Source organism: Pelophylax lessonae, assembly GCF_965119305.1.
Source record: "Pelophylax lessonae genome assembly, chromosome: 6".
Lineage (NCBI taxonomy): Eukaryota > Metazoa > Chordata > Amphibia > Anura > Ranidae > Pelophylax > Pelophylax lessonae.
Genome location: NC_138773.1, coordinates 333154948 through 333178364, shown reverse-complemented (window position 1 = coordinate 333178364; position 23417 = coordinate 333154948). Strand labels below are relative to the sequence as shown.

The 23417-nt window shown below is 53.0% G+C and overlaps 1 protein-coding gene across 1 annotated transcript in view; it reads left to right on the top strand.

The window, feature by feature from the left end:
* DPP10 (dipeptidyl peptidase like 10) overlaps window positions 1-23417 on the top strand; it is a 318952-nt gene that overhangs the window by 162618 nt on the left and 132917 nt on the right. Inside the window, exons 4-5 of the mRNA XM_082261092.1 lie at window positions 16056-16150; window positions 22374-22448. Coding sequence (XP_082117218.1) covers window positions 16056-16150; window positions 22374-22448 — 170 coding nt within the window. The remainder of the gene's footprint in view (window positions 1-16055; window positions 16151-22373; window positions 22449-23417) is intronic.

Sequence of the window (23417 nt, the reverse complement as noted above, 5' to 3'; positions counted from 1 at the left end):
GATCAGTAGTAATGTCCCATTATCAGGCGTGGAGGACATGGCTTCAGCACCATGGACAGCAGATTATGAATAAAATTATATTTTCACTTTTTAGACCCCATCAGCCAATATTGTTCCCTCTATTTTCAGCCCCAGGTCACTGATTTCGGATCAGATCTATTGTCGGACCCAGGTCACTGATTTCGGGTCAGATCTATTTTCAGCCCCAGGTCACTGATTTCGGGTCAGATCTATTGTCGGACCCAGGTCACTGATTTCAGGTCAGATCTATTGTTGGCCCCAGGTCACTGATTTCGGGTCAGATCTATTTTGGGCCCCAGGTCACTGATTTCGGGTCAGATCTATTTTCGGACCCAGGTCACTGATTTCGGGTCAGATCTATTTTCGGACCCAGGTCACTGATTTCGGGTCAGATCTGTTTTTGGACCCAGGTCACTGATTTCGGGTCAGATCTATTTTCGGACCCAGGTCACTGATTTCGGGTCAGATCTATTTTCGGACCCAGGTCACTGATTTCGGGTCAGATCTATTTTCGGACCCAGGTCACTGATTTCGGGTCAGATCTATTTTCGGACCCAGGTCACTGATTTCGGGTCAGATCTATTTTCGGACCCAGGTCACTGATTTCGGGTCAGATCTATTTTCAGACCCAGTTTACTGATTTCAGGTCATAACTATTTTCAGGCCCAAGTTACTGATTTTGGGCGGTATCTTTCCAAGCTGAGGGCTCTGTACAATTTGATCTTCTTCTCTGACTTGTGGAGTCCATATCTCCCCATATCCGAGAAGGAGACATGCTGGAACAAACAATCCCCGTCGGTGTGTTCACATTTCCCGAGAGACATCGATGTCTGCTGAGACTAAACGGGGGCAAGCTGTCTTCTCTCTTCACACTCTCATTACTCTCTTCTCTCCATACTTGTGCTACCCCTCCCCCACCTCTTCATCATCTTTATTCTGCTTGTACCATATTTATCTTCACTGGATTCTTACTTCAAAGGAATGCAATCTTGGCCATGTGTTTTATACTGAACTGTACAGCCAGAAATATCACCTAATGGATTTATCCTCTTTCAAAGTCTTTCTACAACGACCTGCGATCCGAGCTTCTTCCTCCGTTATTTCTGTAATGTGGATCAGGAATAATATCTCTGCACCGGGATTGTGGGCTCAGGTCTCTGATCGCTGTCCCAGGATAGACCCAAACACCTCAGTACTGGGATTGTGGGCTCAGGTCTCTGATCGCTGTCCCAGGATAGACCCAAACACCTCAGTACCAGGATTGTGGGCTCAGGTCTCTGATCGCTGTCCCAGGATAGACCCAAACACCTCAGTACCAGGATTGTGGGTTCAGGTCTCTGATCGCTGTCCCAGGATAGACCCAAACACCTCAGTACCAGGATTGTGGGCTCAGGTCTCTGATCGCTGTCCCAGGATAGACCCAAACACCTCAGTACTGGGATTGTGGGCTCAGGTCTCTGATCGCTGTCCCAGGATAGACCCAAACACCTCAGTACCGGGATTGTGGGCTCAGGTCTCTGATCGCTGTCCCAGGATAGACCCAAACACCTCAGTACTGGGATTGTGGGTTCAGGTCTCTGATCGCTGTCTCAGGATAGACCCAAACACCTCAGTACTGGGATTGTGGGCTCTGGTCTCTGATCGCTGTCCCAGGATAGACCCAAACACCTCAGTACCGGGATTGTGGGCTCAGGTCTCTGATCGCTGTCCCAGGATAGATCCAAACACCTCAGTACCAGGATTGTGGGCTCAGGTCTCTGATCGCTGTCCCAGGATAGACCCAAACACCTCAGTACCAGGATTGTGGGCTCAGGTCTCTGATCGCTGTCCCAGGATAGACCCAAACACCTCAGTACTGGGATTGTGGGCTCAGGTCTCTGATCGCTGTCCCAGGATAGACCCAAACACCTCAGTACCGGGATTGTGGGCTCAGGTCTCTGATCGCTGTCCCAGGATAGACCCAAACACCTCAGTACTGGGATTGTGGGCTCAGGTCTCTGATCGCTGTCCCAGGATAGACCCAAACACCTCAGTACCGGGATTGTGGGCTCAGGTCTCTGATCGCTGTCCCAGGATAGACCCAAACACCTCAGAACCAGGATTGTGGGTTCAGGTCTCTGATCGCTGCCCCAGGATAGACCCAAACACCTCAGTACCGGGATTGTGGGCTCAGGTCTCTGATCGCTGTCCCAGGATAGACCCAAACACCTCAGTACCAGGATTGTGGGCTCAGGTCTCTGATCGCTGCCCCAGGATAGACCCAAACACCTCAGTACCGGGATTGTGGGCTCAGGTCTCTGATCGCTGTCCCAGGATAGACCCAAACACCTCAGTACTGGGATTGTGGGCTCAGGTCTCTGATCGCTGTCTCAGGATAGACCCAAACACCTCAGTACCAGGATTGTGGGCTCAGGTCTCTGATCGCTGTCCCAGGATAGACCCAAACACCTCAGTACCAGGATTGTGGGCTCAGGTCTCTGATCGCTGTCCCAGGATAGACCCAAACACCTCAGTACCAGGATTGTGGGTTCAGGTCTCTGATCGCTGTCCCAGGATAGACCCAAACACCTCAGTACTGGGATTGTGGGCTCAGGTCTCTGATCGCTGTCCCAGGATAGACCCAAACACCTCAGTACCAGGATTGTGGGCTCAGGTCTCTGATCGCTGTCCCAGGATAGACCCAAACACCTCAGTACCAGGATTGTGGGTTCAGGTCTCTGATCGCTGTCCCAGGATAGACCCAAACACCTCAGTACCAGGATTGTGGGTTCAGGTCTCTGATCGCTGTCCCAGGATAGACCCAAACACCTCAGTACCAGGATTGTGGGTTCAGGTCTCTGATCGCTGTCCCAGGATAGACCCAAACACCTCAGTACTGGGATTGTGGGCTCAGGTCTCTGATCGCTGTCCCAGGATAGACCCAAACACCTCAGTACCGGGATTGTGGGCTCAGGTCTCTGATCGCTGTCCCAGGATAGACCCAAACACCTCAGTACCGGGATTGTGGGCTCAGGTCTCTGATCGCTGTCCCAGGATAGACCCAAACACCTCAGTACTGGGATTGTGGGCTCTGGTCTCTGATCGCTGTCCCAGGATAGACCCAAACACCTCAGTACCAGGATTGTGGGCTCAGGTCTCTGATCGCTGTCCCAGGATAGATCCAAACACCTCAGTACCAGGATTGTGGGCTCAGGTCTCTGATCGCTGTCCCAGGATAGACCCAAACACCTCAGTACCAGGATTGTGGGCTCAGGTCTCTGATCGCTGTCCCAGGATAGACCCAAACACCTCAGTACTGGGATTGTGGGCTCAGGTCTCTGATCGCTGTCCCAGGATAGACCCAAACACCTCAGTACCGGGATTGTGGGCTCAGGTCTCTGATCGCTGTCCCAGGATAGACCCAAACACCTCAGTACTGGGATTGTGGGCTCAGGTCTCTGATCGCTGTCCCAGGATAGACCCAAACACCTCAGTACCGGGATTGTGGGCTCAGGTCTCTGATCGCTGTCCCAGGATAGACCCAAACACCTCAGAACCAGGATTGTGGGTTCAGGTCTCTGATCGCTGCCCCAGGATAGACCCAAACACCTCAGTACCGGGATTGTGGGCTCAGGTCTCTGATCGCTGTCCCAGGATAGACCCAAACACCTCAGTACCAGGATTGTGGGCTCAGGTCTCTGATCGCTGCCCCAGGATAGACCCAAACACCTCAGTACCGGGATTGTGGGCTCAGGTCTCTGATCGCTGTCCCAGGATAGACCCAAACACCTCAGTACTGGGATTGTGGGCTCAGGTCTCTGATCGCTGTCTCAGGATAGACCCAAACACCTCAGTACCAGGATTGTGGGCTCAGGTCTCTGATCGCTGTCCCAGGATAGACCCAAACACCTCAGTACCAGGATTGTGGGCTCAGGTCTCTGATCGCTGTCCCAGGATAGACCCAAACACCTCAGTACCAGGATTGTGGGTTCAGGTCTCTGATCGCTGTCCCAGGATAGACCCAAACACCTCAGTACTGGGATTGTGGGCTCAGGTCTCTGATCGCTGTCCCAGGATAGACCCAAACACCTCAGTACCAGGATTGTGGGCTCAGGTCTCTGATCGCTGTCCCAGGATAGACCCAAACACCTCAGTACCAGGATTGTGGGTTCAGGTCTCTGATCGCTGTCCCAGGATAGACCCAAACACCTCAGTACCAGGATTGTGGGTTCAGGTCTCTGATCGCTGTCCCAGGATAGACCCAAACACCTCAGTACCAGGATTGTGGGTTCAGGTCTCTGATCGCTGTCCCAGGATAGACCCAAACACCTCAGTACTGGGATTGTGGGCTCAGGTCTCTGATCGCTGTCCCAGGATAGACCCAAACACCTCAGTACTGGGATTGTGGGTTCAGGTCTCTGATCGCTGTCCCAGGATAGACCCAAACACCTCAGTACTGGGATTGTGGGTTCAGGTCTCTGATCGCTGTCGCAGGATAGACCCAAACACCTCAGTACCGGGATTGTGGGTTCAGGTCTCTGATCGCTGTCCCAGGATAGACCCAAACACCTCAGTACCGGGATTGTGGGCTCAGGTCTCTGATCGCTGTCTCAGGATAGACCCAAACACCTCAGTACCGGGATTGTGGGCTCAGGTCTCTGATCGCTGTCCCAGGATAGACCCAAACACCTCAGTACCAGGATTGTGGGCTCAGGTCTCTGATCGCTGCCCCAGGATAGACCCAAACACCTCAGTACTGGGATTGTGGGTTCAGGTCTCTGATCGCTGTCCCAGGATAGACCCAAACACCTCAGTACTGGGATTGTGGGCTCAGGTCTCTGATCGCTGTCCCAGGATAGACCCAAACACCTCAGAACCAGGATTGTGGGCTCAGGTCTCTGATCGCTGTCTCAGGATAGACCCAAACACCTCAGTACTGGGATTGTGGGTTCAGGTCTCTGATCGCTGCCCCAGGATAGACCCAAACACCTCAGTACTGGGATTGTGGGCTCAGGTCTCTGATCGCTGTCCCAGGATAGACCCAAACACCTCAGAACCAGGATTGTGGGCTCAGGTCTCTGATCGCTGTCTCAGGATAGACCCAAACACCTCAGTACCAGGATTGTGGGCTCAGGTCTCTGATCGCTGTCCCAGGATAGACCCAAACACCTCAGTACCAGGATTGTGGGCTCAGGTCTCTGATCGCTGTCCCAGGATAGACCCAAACACCTCAGTACCAGGATTGTGGGCTCAGGTCTCTGATCGCTGTCTCAGGATAGACCCAAACACCTCAGTACTGGGATTGTGGGCTCAGGTCTCTGATCGCTGTCCCAGGATAGACCCAAACACCTCAGAACCAGGATTGTGGGCTCAGGTCTCTGATCGCTGTCCCAGGATAGACCCAAACACCTCAGTACCAGGATTGTGGGCTCAGGTCCCTGATCACTGAACCCGGACAGAGTCCGATACCTTTGTACTGGGAATCTGGGCTCAGGTCTCTGATCGCTGTCCCAGTATCGACCCATACACCTCGGTACTGGAAATTTGGGCTCAGGTCTCTGAATATTGTACCAGGATATTCCCAGACACCTCAGTACCGGGGATATGGGTTCGGGTCTCTGATCGCTGTACCAGGATAGACCCAGATACCTCTGTAGAGATGACAGTACAGTCAGCACTGCACACAAACCACCTCTCATGTCAGGTTCTTCTTTTGTTCTCAATAAACACTTCTTGCTGATGACCAATCAGAGATCATCCTGGGGAGAAGTACTCTGCGCTCCCACCATGGAAGGTGCCAGCCATCTGTTCAGTGTGCCCGGTACCACCATATGGCACACCTTGTGTCCTGGAAGAAAACAATTGGAGATCAGAAATAATTCTCCAGAACTTGTAGAACAATCCCTCCTCCTCCTCCTCCTCCTCCTCCTCCTCCATTATTTCTGTAACAAATCAAGTCATAGGAACGGCCCAGATGGTATTTTGCAGAATTGGTGTCACATAATGGAGATATTCGTACAATTCGGAGGATTGATGAATCGCACATTTCACACTCCCCATGACTGGAACCACACGAGCCATCGGGGGATGGAACCAGACCTGGACATTCCCGGGTAATGGTGACGGGTGGAGGGTGGCAGATGCTGGTCACAATTTACTAACATCTCATTACTTCTCCGACAAATATGAGATCCACATTTCACTGAGCGCAGAATTCCAGAACATGAAATTACCCCTCACAGGATGGGCATCACAGGATGGGCATCACATGTGGGGCCCATAGATCAAGGCCAGGAGCAAGGCCCAACCACCATCTGCCAGTGCCATCTGCTTTCCTGTGCCATATGCCTGCCAGTGCTACCCACCTTCCTGTACCACCTACCTTCCATGCCCCCTACCTCCCTTTACCACCTACCTTCCATGCCACCTACCTCCCTGTACCACCTACCTTCCATGCCACCTACCTCCCTGTACCATCTGCCTTCAACGCCACCTACCTTCCTGTATTATCTGCCTGCCAGTGCTACCCACCTTCCTGTACCACCTACCTTCCATGCCACCTACCTCCCTGTACCACCTACCTTCCATGCCACCTACCTCCCTGTACCACCTACCTTCCATGCCACCTACCTCCCTGTACCATCTGCCTTCAACGCCACCTACCTTCCTGTATTATCTGCCTGCCAGTGCTACCCACCTTCCTGTACAAACCACCTGTCAGTTCTACCTGCTTCCTAAACCACCTACCTTCCTGTGCCACTCACCTACTAATGCCATCAGCTAATGACCTGAACAGTAATGGTGGCGCAGTGGTCAGTAATGGTGGCGCAGTGGTCAGTAATGGTGGCGCAGTGGTCAGTAATGGTGGCGCAGTGGTCAGTAATGGTGGCGCAGTGGTCAGTTATGGTGGTGCAGTGGTCGGTTATGGTGGTGCAGTGGTCGGTGATGGTGGTGCAGTGGTCAGTAATGGTGGTGCAGTGGTCAGTAATAGTGGCGCAGTGGTCAGTAATGGTGGTGCAGTGGTCAGTAATGGTGGTGCAGTGGTCAGTAATGGTGGTGCAGTGGTCGGTGATGGTGGTGCAGTGGTCAGTAATGGTGGCGCAGTGGTCAGTAATGGTGGTGCAGTGGTCAGTAATGGTGGTGCAGTGGTCGGTGATGGTGGCGCAGTGGTCAGTAATGGTGGTGCAGTGGTCAGTAATGGTGGTGCAGTGGTCGGTGATGGTGGTGCAGTGGTCAGTAATGGTGGCGCAGTGGTCAGTAATGGTGGTGCAGTGGTTGGTGATGGTGGTGCAGTGGTCTGTAATGGTGGTGCAGTGGTCAGTAATGGTGGTGCAGTGGTCGGTGATGGTGGCGCAGTGGTCAGTAATGGTGGTGCAGTGGTCAGTAATGGTGGTGCAGTGGTCGGTGATGGTGGTGCAGTGGTCAGTAATGGTGGCGCAGTGGTCAGTAATGGTGGTGCAGTGGTCAGTAATGGTGGTGCAGTGGTCAGTAATGGTGGCGCAGTGGTCAGTAATGGTGGTGCAGTGGTCAGTAATGGTGGTGCAGTGGTCGTGATGGTGGCGCAGTGGTCAGTAATGGTGGCGCAGTGGTCAGTAATGGTGGTGCAGTGGTCAGTAATGGTGGTGCAGTGGTCAGTAATGGTGGTGCAGTGGTCAGTAATGGTGGTGCAGTGGTCAGTAATGGTGGCGCAGTGGTCAGTAATGGTGGCGCAGTGGTCAGTAATGGTGGTGCAGTGGTCAGTTATGGTGGTGCAGTGGTCAGTAATGGTGGTGCAGTGGTCAGTAATGGTGGTGCAGTGGTCAGTTATGGTGGTGCAGTGGTCAGTTATGGTGGTGCAGTGGTCAGTAATGGTGGCGCAGTGGTCAGTTATGGTGGTGCAGTGGTCAGTAATGGTGGTGCAGTGGTCAGTAATGGTGGCGCAGTGGTCAGTAATGGTGGCGCAGTGGTCAGTTATGGTGGTGCAGTGGTCAGTAATGGTGGTGCAGTGGTCAGTAATGGTGGCGCAGTGGTCAGTAATGGTGGTGCAGTGGTCAGTTATGGTGGTGCAGTGGTCAGTAATGGTGGTGCAGTGGTCGGTGATGGTGGTGCAGTGGTCAGTAATGGTGGTGCAGTGGTCAGTAATGGTGGTGCAGTGGTCAGTAATGGTGGTGCAGTGGTCAGTAATGGTGGTGCAGTGGTCGTGATGGTGGCGCAGTGGTCAGTAATGGTGGTGCAGTGGTCAGTAATGGTGGTGCAGTGGTTCCTATATTGACAATCAGCTGCCTCCAAGGCCTGAGAAGAATGAAGCCGATTGTGGCCCACTGGCCCTCTCCCGGGCCCCTCATATTTCTGGGTTGTATTCTGACAATCCTCTGCCATGTGTGGTGAATTTCCGGGTGGCGTTGAGGTTTCCCTCTCCTCGCAGCCAGGAAGAGGACCTCCTCATTCTCGGCTTCCTGCACATTAATATCAGAACATTGAATTCCAATCTTTTCTGACTTTATGTCTCAGCCGGGATATTTGATGACTTTTTATAGAGAATGATGGACGGCTCCGAGGAACGAGCCTGGCCTGGGCTGAGCGACGCTTCCTATTCATCATCCCAGACCTGAGCTGCCCATCCATTATGGAGATGAGGACAGACAGGTGATTGGTGGAGTCACTTCATGGCGCTCATCATCCTTCACACTCCAGAATTCCGCACTTCCATAATGAACCGGAGGAGCTTACACTCTAATGTCCCCTCCCCCACAGTCACATCAGCCTCTCTACCAGAGGAGCTTACACTCTAATCTCCCCTCCCCCCACATCAGTCTCTGTACCAGAGGAGCTTACACTAATCTCCCCTCCCCCACATCTGTCTCTGTACCCGAGGAGCTTACACTCTAATGTCCCCTCCCCCTCATCAGTCTCTGTACCACAGGAGCTTACACTCTAATCTCCCCTCCTCCACAGTCACATCAGCCTCTCTACCAGAGGAGCTTACACTAATCTCCCCTCCCCCACATCTGTCTCTGTACCCGAGGAGCTTACACTCTAATGTCCCCCCCCCCACATCAGTCTCTGTACCCGAGGAGCTTACACTCTAATGTCCCCTCCCCCACAGTCACATCAGCCTCTCTACCAGAGGAGCTTACACTAATCTCCCCTCCCCCACATCTGTCTCTGTACCCGAGGAGCTTACACTCTAATGTCCCCTTCCCCCTCATCAGTCTCTGTACCACAGGAGCTTACACTCTAATCTCCCCTCCTCCACAGTTACATCAGTCTCTGTACCAGAGGAGCTTACACTCTAATGTCCCCTCCCCCACATCAGTCTCTGTACCAGAGGAGCTTACACTCTAATGTCCCCTCCCCCCACAGTCACATCAGTCTCTGTACCCGAGGAGCTTACACTCTAATGTCCCCTCCCCCACAGTCACACACTGTTATACATGTATATAGCTCTGACATATACCGCAGTGCTGTACAGAGATCACTGAGCCTCCTGTAGTGGGTGGAGTCTGCTTGGCCCCTCCTACAGCTCCGCTCTCTCTCCTTGTGCAGGGGGATTGGTCTGATCTCCGCCCCAGGGACAATGATAGGGGGGTAGTCACACAGGGGGGCCCCAACGGCACAGGCAATCATTCCTGTAATTACTTCTCCGACACCCATCCCCCTCCCTGTTCTGCCTGCTTCTGACCGCTCCTCCCTGTTCTGCCTGCTTCTGACCCCTCCTCCCTGTTCTGCCTGCTTCTGACCCCCCTTCCTGTTCTGCCTGCTTCTGACCCCCCTTCCTGTTCTGCCTGCTTCTGTCCCCTCCTCCCTGTTCTGCCTGCTTCTGACCCCTTCTCCCTGTTCTGCCTGCTTCTGACCCCCCCTTCCTGTTCTGCCTGCTTCTGACCCCCGTCCCTGTTCTGCCTGCTTCTGACCCCCCTTCCTGTTCTGCCTGCTTCTGACCCCTTCTCCCTGTTCTGCCTGCTTCTGACCCCTCCTTCCTGTTCTGCCTGCTTCTGACCCCTTCTCCCTGTTCTGCCTGCTTCTGACCTCTTCTCCCTGTTCTGCCTGCTTCTGACCCCCCTTCCTGTTCTGCCTGCTTCTGACCCCCCTTCCTGTTCTGCCTGCTTCTGTCCCCTCCTCCCTGTTCTGCCTGCTTCTGACCCCCCTTCCTGTTCTGCCTGCTTCTGACCCCCGTCCCTGTTCTGCCTGCTTCTGACCCCCCTTCCTGTTCTGCCTGCTTCTGACCCCTCCTTCCTGTTCTGCCTGCTTCTGACCCCTCCTTCCTGTTCTGCCTGCTTCTGACCTCTTCTCCCTGTTCTGCCTGCTTCTGACCTCTTCTCCCTGTTCTGCCTGCTTCTGACCCCCCTTCCTGTTCTGCCTGCTTCTGACCCCCGTCCCTGTTCTGCCTGCTTCTGACCCCCCTTCCTGTTCTGCCTGCTTCTGACCCCTCCTTCCTGTTCTGCCTGCTTCTGACCCCTTCTCCCTGTTCTGCCTGCTTCTGACCCCTCCTTCCTGTTCTGCTTGCTTCTGACCTCTTCTCCCTGTTCTGCCTGCTTCTGACCTCTTCTCCCTGTTCTGCCTGCTTCTGGCCCCTCCTCCCTGTTCTGCCTGCTTCTGACCCCTCCTTCCTGTTCTGCCTGCTTCTGACCCCTTCTCCCTGTTCTGCCTGCTTCTGACCCCTCCTTCCTGTTCTGCCTGCTGCTGACCCCTCCTCCCTGTTCTGCCTGCTTCTGACCCCTCCTCCCTGTTCTGCCTGCTTCTGGCCCCTCCTCCCTGTTCTGCCTGCTTCTGGCCCCTCCTCCCTGTTCTGCCTGCTTCTGACCCCTTCTCCCTGTTCTGCCTGCTTCTGACCCCTCCTTCCTGTTCTGCCTGCTGCTGACCCCTCCTCCCTGTTCTGCCTGCTTCTGACCCCTCCTCCCTGTTCTGCCTGCTTCTGGCCCCTCCTCCCTGTTCTGCCTGCTTCTGGCCCCTCCTCCCTGTTCTGCCTGCTTCTGACCCCTTCTCCCTGTTCTGCCTGCTTCTGACCCCTCCTCCCTGTTCTGCCTGCTTCTGACCCCTCCTCCCTGTTCTGCCTGCTTCTGGCCCCTCCTCCCTGTTCTGCCTGCTTCTTACCCCTCCTCCCTGTTCTGCCTGCTTCTGACCGCTCCTCCCTGTTCTGCCTGCTTCTGACCCCTCCTCCCCGTTCTGTCTGCTTCTAAACCCTTCTCCCTGTTCTGCCTGCTTCTGACCCCTCCTTGTTCTGCCTGCTTCTGACCCCCCTTCCTGTTCTGCCTGCTTCTGACCCCTCCTTCCTGTTCTGCCTGCTTCTGACCCTTCTCCCTGTTCTGCCTGCTTCTGACCCCTCCTTCCTGTTCTGCCTGCTTCTGACTCCTTCTCCCTGTTCTGCATGCTTCTGACCCCTCCTTCCTGTTCTGCCTGCTTCTGACCCCCCTTCCCTGTTCTGCCTGCTTCTGACCCCCCTTCCCTGTTCTGCTTGCTTCTGACCCCTCCTTCCTGTTCTGCCTGCTTCTGACCCCTTCTCCCTGTTCTGCCTGCTTCTGACCCCCCTTCCCTGTTCTGCCTGCTTCTGACCCCCCTTCCCTGTTCTGCCTGCTTCTGACCCCTCCTTCCTGTTCTGCCTGCTTCTGACCCCTTCTCCCTGTTCTGCCTGCTTCTGACCCCCCTTCCCTGTTCTGCCTGCTTCTGACTCCCCTTCCCTGTTCTGCATGCTTCTGACCCCTTCTCCCTGTTCTGCCTGCTTCTGACCCCTTCTCCCTGTTCTGCCTGCTTCTGACCCCTTCTCCCTGTTCTGCCTGCTTCTGACCCCTCCTCCCTGTTCTGCCTGCTTCTGACCCCTCCTCCTTGTTCTGCCTGCTTCTGACCCCTTCTCCCTGTTCTGCCTGCTTCTCATCCCCCCCTTCCTGTTCTGCCTGCTTCTGACCCCTCCTCCCCGTTCTGCCTGCTACTGACCCCTCCTCCCCGTTCTGCCTGCTTCTGACCCCCCTCCCTGTTCTGCCTGCTTCTGACCCCCCGTCCCTGTTCTGCCTGCTTCTGACCCCCCCTTCCCTGTTCTGCCTGCTTCTGACCCCTCCTCCCTGTTCTGCTTGCTTCTGACCCCTTCTCCCTGTTCTGCCTGCTTCTGACCCCTCCTTCCTGTTCTGCCTGCTTCTGACCCCTTCTCCCTGTTCTGCATGCTTCTGACCTCTTCTCCCTGTTCTGCCTGCTTCTGACCCCCCTTCCCTGTTCTGCCTGCTTCTGACCCCCCTTCCCTGTTCTGCCTGCTTCTGACCCCTCCTTCCTGTTCTGCCTGCTTCTGACCCCTGCTTCCTGTTCTGCCTGCTTCTGACCCCTTCTCCCTGTTCTGCCTGCTTCTGACCCCCCTTCCCTGTTCTGCCTGCTTCTGACCCCCCCTTCCCTGTTCTGCCTGCTTCTGACCCCTCCTTCCTGTTCTGCCTGCTTCTGACCCCTTCTCCCTGTTCTGCCTGCCTCTGACCCCTCCTCCTTGTTCTGCCTGCTTCTGACCCCTTCTCCCTGTTCTGCCTGCTTCTTATCCCCCCTTCCTGTTCTGCCTGCTTCTGACCCCTCCTCCCTGTTCTGCCTGCTTCTGACCCCTCCTCCCCGTTCTGCCTGCTTCTGACCCCCCTCCCTGTTCTGCCTGCTTCTGACCCCCCGTCCCTGTTCTGCCTGCTTCTGATCCCCCCTTCCCTGTTCTGCCTGCTTCTGACCCCTCCTTCCTGTTCTGCCTACTTCTGACCCCTCCTCCCTGTTCTGCCTGCTTCTGACCCCTCCTCTCTGTTCTGCCTGCTTCTGACCCCTTCTCCCTGTTCTGCCTGCTTCTGACCCCTCTTCCCTGTTCTGCCTGCTTCTGACCCCTTCTCCCTGTTCTACCTGCTTCTGACCCCTCCTTCCTGTTCTGCCTGCTTCTGACCCCTCCTCCCTGTTCTGCCTGCTTCTGACCCCTCCTTCCTGTTCTGCCTGCTTCTGACCCCTCCTTCCTGTTCTGTCTGCTTTCTACCCCTCCTCCCTGTTCTGCCTGCTTCTGACCCCTCCTCCCTGTTCTGCCTGCTTCTGTACCCTCCTTCCTGTTCTGCCTGCTTCTGACCCCTCCTCCTTGTTCTGCCTGCTTCTGACCCCTCCTCCCTGTTCTGCCTGGTTCTGACCCCTCCTCCCTGTTCTGCCTGCTTCTGACCCCCCTCCCTGTTCTGCCTGCTTCTGACCCCTCCCCGTGTTCTGCCTGCTTCTGACCCCCCTTCCCTGTTCTGCCTGCTTCTGACCCCCCTTCCCTGTTCTGCCTGCTTCTGACCCCTCCTTCCTGTTCTGCCTGCTTCTGACCCCTCCTTCCTGTTCTGCCTGCTTTCTACCCCTCCTCCCTGTTCTGCCTGCTTCTGACCCCTCCTCCCTGTTCTGCCTGCTTCTGTACCCTCCTTCCTGTTCTGCCTGCTTCTGACCCCTCCTCCTTGTTCTGCCTGCTTCTGACCCCTCCTCCCTGTTCTGCCTGGTTCTGACCCCTCCTCCCTGTTCTGCCTGCTTCTGACCCCCCTCCCTGTTCTGCCTGCTTCTGACCCCTCCCCGTGTTCTGCCTGCTTCTGACCCCCCTTCCCTGTTCTGCCTGCTTCTGACCCCCCTTCCCTGTTCTGCCTGCTTCTGACCCCTCCTTCCTGTTCTGCCTGCTTCTGACCCCTCTGTAATGGACCGTTTCAGCAGACAAGGGGTTAAAATCCATTTTGGTGATATACCCCTTTCCGAGAGACAGGCACAGCTACTTGCAGGACACCAAACTCCCGAACTGGATACAAAATAGCACTCCAACCTGGAACCTCACGAATAGCTGCTAGCAGACGAACAGGAAAAGCATACATCAGCTTACAATCCTAGCAATCAGTCTCCAACAGCATACAGTGAATCCCCCCAAGAACGAGACAAAGCTCCGAGTTGAGGGTAAAACAGGAACAACAACAACATTTATTGGAAGAACACAGCACACTTTTATACAGAAATTGGAACATCCTTCCCCCAACAACCGCTTTCCCATTGGTCAATTGCACAGTACCTGCAGTCCCCCATAAGGTCCTCTCCAGACATGCAAACGAGGGCTCGAAAATGAGTCAGTAGTGATTGGTCAGATAGCTTGACCAGGAGGGCTGCTATGCAAATTAGGACTTGAAAATGAGTCAACAGGGATTGGTCAGATAGCTTTGACCAATGCAAGGAGACAGAAGCCCCAGGGGGCAATCAATGTAAACTATAGTCAGACACAGAACAATGGTTCCCTAACGAGCCCTCAATACACATTACTCTGAGTGTCAATACATCCCTTAGCAGACAACAGGTGAGGTCATTAGCACACCTGACAATAGGTGAATGGAGAGCCACCTCAGACAGTCCGTCTCCTCAGAACTTCCTGTAATGACCATATTAGGAGTTGACTTCCTGTTCAGAGAGCTCATGGCAAATGGGAACAAAAATCTTCATATTACAAGGGAGACATTATTCCTGAATATGACTGTCCCATTTGTAGTAGTCCAAACCATATTTTCAGTGCTCACCACCCTCCTGGTCACCCTGCATTCACCAAATCCATACGAATTAGAACCAGGGGCTGTTTGTTCGGTAGATAGAATCTACCGAACGGCTGTGCAGAAAGGGAGGAATAAATCCTTCTGCACCGTAAAATTAACCCTTTAGCTGCCGGTCCATTATCCAAAGGCAGCAGGCTGTAACGCTCCTGCGCTTTATGTATAATGTGGATTTACAGCTGCAGAAATATTCCACTTCAGTAGTCATGTAGAGAAACGCTGAGACACCAATCCCAACTCCCAATGACTCATCATGTGTGGATGATCTCAATTCAGCAAGTAAATACACACACTCAATAAGATGTTCCTAGAGTGACTTATGTATATAGTAATATAGAGATGATAGCTGAAGAGACAGGTTGGGTAGAGATGGTAGATGACAGACACTTGAAAGGAATGTTCTTGAAAGTAAGATAGTAGCAGATGGGATGCAGATAGGTTAAGCAATCATGTATGGTAGCAGATGATAGAGTAGCTGGTGAACATACAGGATAGACCAACCCAGTGCAAGAGCAGATGGTATTAGGCTCAAGAGCTAGCAATCTTAGTTAATGCAGATGTAGTAATAGTCCTTAGTATGCAGAGCTAGATAGTGTAAGCTTTAGTATGAAGGTTATAGAGGTTTCCCCTGTGGGGTACTTATCACTAATAGCAATGTAGTAGAGGAGAGGTTCGGCAAGAGCGGATGATCCGGTAGCGGGATACAGGGATCAGCAGCGTGGTTCCGATAGCGAGGTATGCTTGCAAGCATGAGAGCTTCAAGGCAGATTATGCGGCGTTGAACGAACATGTGAGTGAGACCGCCGGAGGTTGAAATAGCCGCTCCAGCGGCGCTCAGTGATGACAGCATCGGTCTTAAAGGTGTATGCGCACCTTACCAAAATAGAATGGTGGGGCGCATACACTTAGGAAAAGTGGAATTAGGGTACCAAAGGTACCAGAACATTACACAGGCGGGCAACCAGGCTCCTCCAATGCAATGTGGCGAGGTTGGTCTCATCACACCCTCCTCCCTGTTCTGCCTGCTTCTTATCCCCCCCCTTCCTGTGTGCCCCCCTTTTTACTGTGATACACCCCCCCCCCTTCCCGTAATTAATTATTTAAAAAAATGTAAAATAAAATAATTGTAAAAATTGTTAACATTGAAAAAAAAAATTATACTTTTTTTTTTCCTTTAAATTCTCGGTTGTTGTATTCGCTAATAATGATTTTAGTGTATATTTAGTGAAAATATTGACTTGATAAATTTGGGGGGGGGGTGGAGGGCGGGGGCCCTGCCAGGTAGGCTGTACAGTGGAGGCGGGGGGGGGGCCCTGCCAGGTAGGCTGTACAGTGGGGGTGGGGGGGCCCTGCCAGGTAGACTGTACAGTGGAGGCGGGGGGGGGGCCCTGCCAGGTAGACTGTACGGGGCCTCGTGATTTGTACCAGCAGCCCTGCTCCTCCTCCTCCTGTAGTGGGTGGGGCTCTGCTCTGTGCACAGTGATGTCACAGGTAATATCTGGTTGTGCAGGGGCATGATGGGTAATATTTCCTCTCTTTCAGACCATGAAGTGGTGTACAAGAATCGGGATGGATTCGTCTTCAGACTCAACGTAGAAAGCAGCGAGACGATCACCCTTCTGGAGAACTCCACCTTTGTAAGAGCAACCGAGATTATCACTGTGGGGGGGTCAGATATAGTGATGGGGGGACCAAGATTATCACTGTGGGGGGGGTCAGATATAGTGATGGGGGGACCAAGATTATCACTGTGGGGGGGGTCAGATATAGTGATGGGGGGACCGAGATTATCACTGTGGGGGGGTCAGATATAGTGATGGGGGACCAAGATTATCACTGTGGGGGGGTCAGATATAGTGATGGGGGGACCAAGATTATCACTATGGGGGGTCAGATATAGTGGGGGGGGGGGGGAACGAAGATTATCACTGTGGGGGGGGGGGGGGTCAGATATAGTGATGGGGACCAAGATTATCACTATGGGGGGTCAGATATAGTGATGGGGGACCAAGATTATCACTATGGGGGGGTCAGATATAGTGATGGGGGGACCAAGATTATCGCCATGGGGGGACCAAGATTATCACTGTGGGGGGGTCAGATATAGTGATGGGGGACCAAGATTATCACTGTGGGGGGGGGGGTCAGATATAGTGATGGGGGGACCAAGATTATCAGTGTGGGGGGGGGTCAGATATAGTGATGGGGGGACCAAGATTATCACTGTGGGGGGGTCAGATATAGTGATGGGGGACCAAGATTATCACTGTGGGGGGGTCAGTTATAGTGATGGAGGACCAAGATTATCACTGTGGGGGGGTCAGATATAGTGATGGGGGGATCAAGAGTATCATTGGGGGGGGGGGTCAGATATAGTGATGGAGGGGACCAAGATTATCATTGTGGGGGGGTCAGATATAGTGATGGGGGACCAAGATTATCCCTGTGGGAGGGGGGTCAGATATAGTGATGGGGGGACCAATATTATCATTGTGGGGGGGTCAGATATAGTGATGGGGGACCAAGATTATCACTGTGGGGGGGTCAGATATAGTGATGGGGGGACCAAGATAATCACTGTGGGGGGGGGGGGTCAGATATAGTGATGGGGGACCAAGATTATCACTGTGGGGGGGGGGGTTCAGATATAGTGATGGGGGACCAAGATTGTCACTGTGGGGGGGTCAGATATAGTGATGGGGGACCAAGAGAATCATTGTGGGGGGGTCAGATATAGTCATGGGGGACCAAGATTATCATTGTGGGAGGGGGGGGTTCAGATATAGTGATGGGGAACCAAGATTATCACTGTGGGGGGGGGGTTCAGATATAGTGATGGGGGGACCAAGATTGTCACTGTGGGGGGGTCAGATATAGTGATGGGGGACCAAGAGAATCATTGTGGGGGGTCAGATATAGTGATGGGGGGGACCAAGATTATTACTGTGGGGGGGGGTCAGAAATAGTGATGGGGGGACCAAGATTATCACTGTGGGGGGTCAGATATAGTGATGGGGGAACAAGATTATCACTGTGGGGGGGTCAGATATAGTGATGGGGAGACCAAGATTATCATGGTGGGGGGGGTCAGATATAGTGATGGGGGACCAAGATTATAACTGTGGGGGGGTCAGATATAGTGATAGGGGGACCAAGATTATCACTGTGGGGGGGGTCAGATATAGGGATGGGGAGACCAAGATTATCACGGTGGGGGGGGTCAGATATAGTGATGGGGGGACCAAGATTATCACTGTGGTGGGGTCAGATATATTGATGGGGGACCAAGATTATCACTGTGGGGGGGGGGGGTCAGATATAGTGATGGGGGACCAAGATTATCACTGTGGGGGTCAGATATAGTGATGGGGGACCAAGATTATCACTATGGGGGGGGGGGTCAGATATAGTGATGGGGGACCAAGATTATCATTGTGGGGGGGGTCAGATATAGTGATAGGGAGACCAAGATTATCACTGGGGGGGGGGTCAGATATAGTGATGGGGGACCAAGATTATCATTGTGGGGGGGGTCAGATATAGTGATAGGGAGACCAAGATTATCACTGGGGGGGGGTGAGATATAGTGATGGGGAGACCAAGATTATCAAGGTGGGGGGGTCAGATATAGTGATGGGGGGACCAAGATTATCACTGTGGGGGGGTCAGATATAGGGATGGGGAGACCAAGATTATCACGGTGGGGGGGGTCAGATATAGTGATGGGGGGACCAAGATTATCACTGTGGGGGGGTCAGATATAGGGATGGGGAGACCAAGATTATCACGGTGGGGGGGGGGGGGGGTCAGATATAGTGATAAGGGGACCAAGATTATCACTGTGGGGGGGTCAGATATAGTGATGGGGGACCAAGATTATCACTGTGGGGGGGTCAGATATAGTGATGGGGGACCAAGATTATCACTGTGGGGGGGTCAGATATAGTGATGGGGGGACCAAGATTATCACTGTGGGGGGGGGGGGGTCAGATATAGTGATGGGGGGACCAAGATTATCACTATGGGGGGGGTCAGATATAGTGATGGGGGGGACCAAGATTATCACTATGGGGGGGTCAGATATAGTGATGGGGGACCAAGATTATCACTGTTGGGGGGTCAGATATAGTGATGGGGGACCAAGATTATCACTGTGGGGGGGTCAGATATAGTGATGGGGGACCAAGATGATCACTGTGGGGGGGTCAGATATAGTGATGGGGGACCAAGATTATCACTGTGGGGGGATCAGATATAGTGATGGGGGGACCAAGATTATCATTGTGGGGGGGGGTCAGATATAGTGATGGGGAACCAAGATTATCATTGTGGGGGGGGGTCAGATATAGTGATAGGGGGACCAAGATTATCACGGTGGGGGGGGGGGGTCAGATATAGTGATGGTGGGACCAAGATTATCATTGTGGGGGGGGGGGTCAGATATAGTGATGGGGGGACCAAGATTATCATTGTGGGGGGGGGGTCAGATATAGTGATGGGGGACCAAGATTATCACTGTGGGGGGGTCAGATATAGTGATGGGGGAACAAGATTATCACTGTGGGGGGGGGGGGGTCAGACATAGTGATGGGGAGACCAAGATTATCATTGTGGGGGGGTCAGATATTGTGATGGGGGACCAAGATTATCACTGTGGGGGGGGGGTCAGGTATAGTGATGGGGAGAGAAGCCCCCAAGAGCTCCTTATAGTGGGTGTGACCCTGTGGGCACCATGTTGGATCTGGGAATATTGATGGGATATAGTCATGGGGAGGACCAAGATTATCACTGTTGGGGGGTCAGATATAGTGATGGGGAGACCAAGATTATCACGGTGGGGGGGTCAGATATAGTGATGGGGGACCAAGATTATCACTGTGGGTGGGGTCAGATATAGTGATGGGGGGACCAAGATTGTCATTGTGGGGGGGTCAGATATAGTGATGGGGTGACCAAGATTATCACTGTGGGGGGGGGGGGGTCAGATATAGTGATGGGGAGACCAAGATTATCACGGTGGGGGGATGATGGGGGACCAAGATTATCACTGTGGGGGGGTCAGATATAGTGATGGGGGGACCAAGATTATCACTGTGGGGGGGTCAGATATAGTGATGGGGGGACCAAGATTATCATTGTGGGGGGGGTCAGATATAGTGAGGGGGGGACCAAGATTATCATTGTGGGGGGGTCAGATATAGTGATAGGGAGACCAAGATTATCACTGGGGGGGGGGGGTCAGATATAGTGATGGAGGGGACCAAGATTATCACTGTGGGGGGGGGGTCAGATATAGTGATGGGGGGACCAAGATTATCACTGTGGGTGGGGTCAGATATAGTGATAGGGAGACCAAGATTATCACTGGGGGGGGGGTCAGATATAGTGATGGGGGGGGGGTCAGATATAGTCATGGGGAGGACCAAGATTATCACTGTTGGGGGGTCAGATATAGTGATGGGGAGACCAAGATTATCACGGTGGGTGGGTCAGATATAGTGAGGGGGGGACCAAGATTATCATTGTGGGGGGGTCAGATATAGTGATAGGGAGACCAAGATTATCACTGGGGGGGGGGTCAGATATAGTGATGGAGGGGACCAAGATTATCACTGTGGGGGGGGGGTCAGATATAGTGATGGGGGGACCAAGATTATCACTGTGGGTGGGGTCAGATATAGTGATAGGGAGACCAAGATTATCACTGGGGGGGGGGGGTCAGATATAGTGATGGAGGGGACCAAGATTATCACTGTGGGGGGGGGGGGTCAGATATAGTGATGGGGGACCAAGATTATCAAGGTGGGGGGGTCAGATATAGTGATAGGGGGACCAAGATTATCATTGTGGGGGGGTCAGATATAGTGATAGGGAGACCAAGATTATCACTGGGGGGGGGGTCAGATATAGTGATGGAGGGGACCAAGATTATCACTGTGGGGGGGGGGTCAGATATAGTGATGGGGGACCAAGATTATCAAGGTGGGGGGGTCAGATATAGTGATAGGGGGACCAAGATTATCATTGTGGGGGGTCAGATATAGTGATGGGGGGACCAAGATTATCATTGTGGGGGGGTCAGATATAGTGATAGGGGACCAAAATTATCATTGTGGGGGGGTCAGATATAGTGATAGGGGGACCAAGATTATCACTGTGGGGGGGTCAGATATAGTGATGGGGGGACCAAGATTATCATTGTGGGGGGGTCAGATATAGTGATAGGGGGACCAAGATTATGACTGTGGGGGGGTCAGATATAGTGATGGGGGACCAAGATTATTACTGTGGGGGGGTCAGATATAGTGATGGGGGACCAAGATTATCACTGTGGGGGGGGGGGGTCAGATATAGTGATGGGGGACCAAGATTATTACTGTGGGGGGGTCAGATATAGTGATGGGGGGACCAAGATTATCATTGTGGGGGGGGGGGGTCAGATATAGTGATGGGGGACCAAGATTATCATTGTGGGGGGGGGTCAGATATAGTGATGGGGGACCAAGATTATCACTGTGGGGGGGTCAGATATAGTGATGGGGGACCAAGATTACCACTGTGGGGGGGGGGTCAGATATAGTGATGGGGGACCAAGATTATCACTGTGGGGGGGTCAGATATAGTGATGGGGGACCAAGATTACCACTGTGGGGGGGGTCAGATATAGTGATGGGGGAACCAAGATTACCACTGTGGGGGGGGGTCAGATATAGTGATGGGGGACCAAGATTATCACTGTGGGGGGTTCAGATATAGTGATGGGGAACCAAGATTATCACTGTGGGGGGGGGGGTTCAGATATAGTGATGGGGGGACCAAGATTGTCACTGTGGGGGGGTCAGATATAGTGATGGGGCACCAAGAGAATCATTGTGGGGGGTCAGATATAGTGATGGGGGGGACCAAGATTATTACTGTGGGGGGGGGTCAGAAATAGTGATGGGGGGACCAAGATTATCACTGTGGGGGGTCAGATATAGTGATGGGGGAACAAGATTATCACTGTGGGGGGGTCAGATATAGTGATGGGGAGACCAAGATTATCATGGTGGGGGGGGTCAGATATAGTGATGGGGGACCAAGATTATAACTGTGGGGGGGTCAGATATAGTGATAGGGGGACCAAGATTATCACTGTGGGGGGGGGGTCAGATATAGTGATGGGGGACCAAGATTATCACTGTGGGGGGGGGGGGTCAGATATAGTGATGGGGGACCAAGATTATTACTGTGGGGGGGTCAGATATAGTGATGGGGGACCAAGATTATCATTGTGGGGGGGGGGGGGGGGTCAGATATAGTGATGGGGGACCAAGATTATCATTGTGGGGGGGGGGTCAGATATAGTGATGGGGGACCAAGATTATCACTGTGGGGGGGTCAGATATAGTGATGGGGGACCAAGATTACCACTGTGGGGGGGGGGTCAGATATAGTGATGGGGGACCAAGATTATCACTGTGGGGGGGTCAGATATAGTGATGGGGGACCAAGATTACCACTGTGGGGGGGGTCAGATATAGTGATGGGGGACCAAGATTACCACTGTGGGGGGGGTCAGATATAGTGATGGGGGACCAAGATTATCACTGTGGGGGGGTCAGATATAGTGATAGGGGGACCAAGATTATCACTGTGGGGGGGGGGGGGGTCAGATATAGTGATGGGGGACCAAGATTATCACTGTGGGGGGGGGGGGGTCAGATATAGTGATGGGGGGATCAAAATCCCCCCCCCCCCCTATACTTCCCTGAAGCCTCCAAGAGCTCCTTATAGGGGGTGTGACCCTGTGGGCGCCATGTTGGATTTGGGAATATTGATGGGAAGATCTCTGAGGTTTCCTCTCCTTCTCTCTTCCAGGTAACATTTAAAGCGTCTCATTATTCGGTGTCCCCGGACCTGAGATTCGTCCTGCTGGCCTACGATGTCAGACAGGTGAGAGATTTACATCTCCGCCCCCAAACCATTCTGTCCAATCACCATCTTCCTACTCATAAGGAGGATGAATGCTGATGTATGACGATGTATGATGATGTATGATGATGTATGATGATGTATGATGAGGGGACAATGTATGATGATGGGACAATGTGTGACGATGGGACGATGTATGATGATGGGACAATGTGTGATGATGGGTCGATGTATGATGATGAACGGGGTGGGCAACTACATGGCAGATGAGATTTAATGTTGAAAAATGTAAAGTAATGCACTTGGGGGCCAGAAACCAGAAAGCAAGTTACTCACTAGGGGGGAAACCTCTGGGGGAGTCTAGGATGGAAAAGGACTTGGGGGTACTGGTAGACAACAGGCTTGGCAGTGGCATGCAATGCCAAGCCGCCGCAAGCAAAGCCAACAGAATACTGGGATGTATAAAAAAGGGGATTCACTCCAGAAATAAAGAGATTATTCTTCCACTCTACAAGACTCTGGTCCGGCCACATCTGGAGTATGCTGTCCAGTTCTGGGCACCGGTCCTCAGGAAGGATGTGCTGGAACTGGAGAAAGTCCAGAGAAGGGCAACAAAAATAATTAGGGGAATGGAGGACATCAGCTATGAGGAAAGACTACAAGCACTGAACTTATTCTCTCTGGAGAAGAGACGATTGAGGGGGGATATGATATCAATGTACAAATACTGTACTGGTGACCCTAGCATAAGGAACAAACTATTCAGAGTAAGGGAATACAATAAGACACGTGGCCACTCACTAAAACTTGAGGAAAGGCGGTTTAACCTTAAAGTACGTAAGGGGTTCTTTACTGTAAGAGCAGTAAGGATGTGGAATTCTCTTCCACAAGCAGTCGTATCAGCAGGGAGCATTGATAGTTTAAAAAAACTGTTAGATGGGCACCTTAGAGACCACAACATACAGGGGTATACAATGTACAACATACAGG